General features: G+C 56.1%; 2 protein-coding genes across 2 annotated transcripts in view; both read left to right on the top strand.

Moving 5' to 3' along the window:
• VOLCADRAFT_95451 (uncharacterized protein) lies at nt 1–2,028 on the top strand (the record flags this gene model as incomplete). Its single annotated transcript, XM_002954549.1, has 5 exons — nt 1–339; nt 417–587; nt 804–1,055; nt 1,338–1,411; nt 1,626–2,028. The coding sequence occupies 5 exons, from the start codon at nt 1–3 to the stop codon at nt 2,026–2,028; spliced, it is 1,239 nt and encodes a 412-aa protein (XP_002954595.1).
• Nucleotides 2,029–2,850: 822 nt separating this feature from the next.
• VOLCADRAFT_106452 (uncharacterized protein) overlaps nt 2,851–3,145 on the top strand; it is a 747-nt gene continuing 452 nt past the window's right edge. The window contains exon 1 of the mRNA XM_002954550.1: nt 2,851–3,145. Within this exon, the coding sequence (XP_002954596.1) occupies nt 2,948–3,145 (198 nt within the window). The 5' untranslated portion in view covers nt 2,851–2,947.

A 3,145-nucleotide genomic window follows, 5' to 3' on the forward strand; every position in this document is an offset into this window, starting at 1 on the left:
ATGGCCGAGGCGGAACATGTCACCATCCACTCCGAGACGCTCGACTTCAATGCGGACTGTGCAGAATTCTGCCCACTGCCGGGATTCACGCACTTGCTGGCCCTGGGCACCTACCAGTTGCTTGAGGAAAAGCAGGAGCGTGTGGGCAGGTGCTACCTGCGCACACTGCACCGGGGCAGCGGTGTGGGCGGCGAGCCTTCAGGCGGCACACACGCGGCCAGCTTGGATATGCCAGGCATCTTTGATCTGAAGTGGCGACCCACAGCATATAGCGGACAGGGAGCGGTGCTCGGCGCTGCGCTTGCGGATGGCACTGTGCGGTGCTTGGAAGCTGTTGCGGTGAGAGGGCTTTGGAGGAGTGTGGAGTGCACTGAAGGGCTGGAGAGCCGTGTTCTTCCGACCGGTGAATCCTGTAGGCTTCGGACGACATGCCAGCGGAGAAGGCGCAGGCGCAGCTGAGGCAGCGGAGTGAAGTGGCTGCTTGCAGTAGCGGCATGTGCTTGTCGTTGGACTGGCAAGTGGCCGCTGGCAGCGAACAAGCGCGAATTGCGGTATCAAATTCCACGGGAACATTATCTCTTATCCAGGTAACTGACTTGATGTTCTAATTGTCCTTGAATGGCTATCGCACAAAGGTCAGCAATTTCGCAGGAGACGAGTTCAGAGCTGGTGCTCCTGTCTGAGTGGGAAGCACATACGTTGGAGGCATGGTGCACTGCATTTCATAAAGCCGAGGTGAGGCCTCCCATCGGGCATATATTTCGGACCTTCGGTATGCCATGACATTTCACGGAAACCAGCAGACTCACAGCGGCTTTGAACCGCTGCAGGAGAATATTATTTTTTCAGGAGCAGACGATTGCTACTTTAAGGCTTACGATATTAGGAGCGACCCCTCAGCGCCGGTCTTTGCCGACCGTCGCACGCACAAGGCCGGCATCTGCACAGTGTCCCCCCACCCCACGCAACGGCACGTCGTCGCCACCGGCAGCTATGACGAGTACGTGCGTCTGTGGGACATGCGAAACACCTCCAAGCCCTTTATCCTGTCACAGGTAACTCACCGGCGTTTTCGGGGCGAACTGCAAGGGCGTACTTTCTTGTTCGGCACACCGACGTGCGAAGGTCTCTCTGAGCCACGCGATACTGTGCAGTCCATTGCGGCCTGACCCCATGCCTCTGCCGTGAACCCCGCCTGCCATGTGTTGAGTCTCCCCCAATCCCTGAACCTTTAAGCACCCTTCCTGCCCCCCATATAAGCGTTCGCGCCTCGTCGGGGTTCATCTCCATCTTTACCATATCTATCAATCCCTTCCCTCGCCAATTGCCTTGCGCAGCTCAACACCAGCGGCGGCAACTGGAGGTTAAGGTGGCACCCACACGACCCGCAACTCCTGTTGGCGGCCTGCATGTGAGGGTGGGGGAAGAGGGCGCGATCAGCGTGCCTCTCACCGCGTGGAAATGACGGAAATAGAGAAGAACAGCGAGAAGAACCAGGGCATGCTGCTTTGCCATACCCACAGGCATATGAACGTTACCTTTCCAGTTAGGTCAGAGCGCTCAAGAGGACGCTCACAGCCCAAGAGAAAGCCGCAGAGGTACACATCCATCAATCTGCATCGCAGCGCGGAGACGCATTATGATGCGACTGGCGCACTAGTGGCCAGGCCGGCGCACATGTCATACACTCACCATACGCTGCCGCTCCCGCCCTCCGGCGATGAGAACGGAGTCATTCTGAAAGCTTTAATGTTTGAATTTATATATCGCACGTGCAACAGGTACAACGGATTTGGCGTGTTACGTGCCGCCGGGGATTTCCGGGACCTTTCCGTGGTGGCCATGTACCAGAGCCCCAACAAGTACATCGCATACGGAGCAGACTGGTGGCAGGAGGGACCGTGCAGGACCGCGGACGCGAGCGACACGGGGGGCAGCAAGGGCCGCGCGGACAAGGGCCGGGCCCTGGCAGCCACGTGTTCCTTCTATGATAGGCTGCATACGTTGGTCTGGCTGCGGACGGAGTAGGAAGGAAGCTGGCATGGGTGGAAGGTTTTGTTGGGACCTAGCACCAGGGGAAAGTGACTCAGATGGACGGGGAGGCAGGGGGTGGATGTGTGGCGTGTGTAAATGTGAAAGGGTTCTTAGGGCGCGTCGTTTCGCGCGCCCTTGGCTTGGGGACGTCGGGAAAGGCAGGGAAATGGAGATTCTCCGGTGTGATGCTGCGTACTTTGGACTAAGTTGTGCCTTATAGAGATGAGATGGGTTTTAAGGCCGCGGATTGTCACGGAAATCTCTCGGATCACATGGCTTGCGCCTGAGGTGCCGCGGCCTTAGACCCTAGCCCTGCAGTTAAGAGGCCTTTAGCTCTTAGCTAGATAAGAGATACCCGGCCAAATGCGATGATATGTACTCCTAAACATTTTGTACCCCTGTGCAATCTTCCATTTTGGTTAAGCAGCCCCTCGCAGAAATGTGAGCCGTCGTACTCTGCCGAATAAACAGACCGTACAAAATGGCCCAAAGACAGTCCCGAATTTTAACGCGCGGATGCGCGCGTGCGATTCGCAAAATGCGCGTGTACAAGTGTATATAAATTTTCTTAGAAGAAAGGCCGCGGTGCGACAGCGCGTTGCGCAGGTGGGCATGTTGGCCACAGGCGCACGCGGCATGCAGGCTGGACTATTGCGTGGCTGCTTTGCAGTAATTGAAATCACAGAAAGCAAACAACGTAGCTTGCAAGACTGGGCGCTTGAAACGACCGCGGGAAGAGGAAGCGTTTGGCGAAGCGGCAGTTTGCGCAAGCAAACGGGCGCGGATTCGGTAGTGCAACGTATACAGCACCTTTTTCAGAGTAAAGTCAAATTACAAAGTTGCGCAAAGTATAACATACATAAACTTAATTAAACATAAGAACAGATAAGACGTTTAGAGCCTTGTCGGTGACATGGACGCCGCTGTTGGCTTGGAACAGCTATTTGCTGTGCATAGGGACGTGCCCGCGTTAGCCGTGTTGCAACAGCTCAGGATGGATTTCAGCCAGCAACAGCCTCAAGAGCTGCTGCACAACCACCGGGAATGTCTTCAGTTGGGCACGTGTAGTTTTGGTCGGCGGGGTCGAGCAACGTACGCAATGCGCACAGAA

The sequence above is a fragment of the Volvox carteri genome (assembly GCF_000143455.1).
Source record: "Volvox carteri f. nagariensis unplaced genomic scaffold VOLCAscaffold_44, whole genome shotgun sequence".
NCBI classification, from domain to species: Eukaryota; Viridiplantae; Chlorophyta; class Chlorophyceae; order Chlamydomonadales; family Volvocaceae; genus Volvox; species Volvox carteri.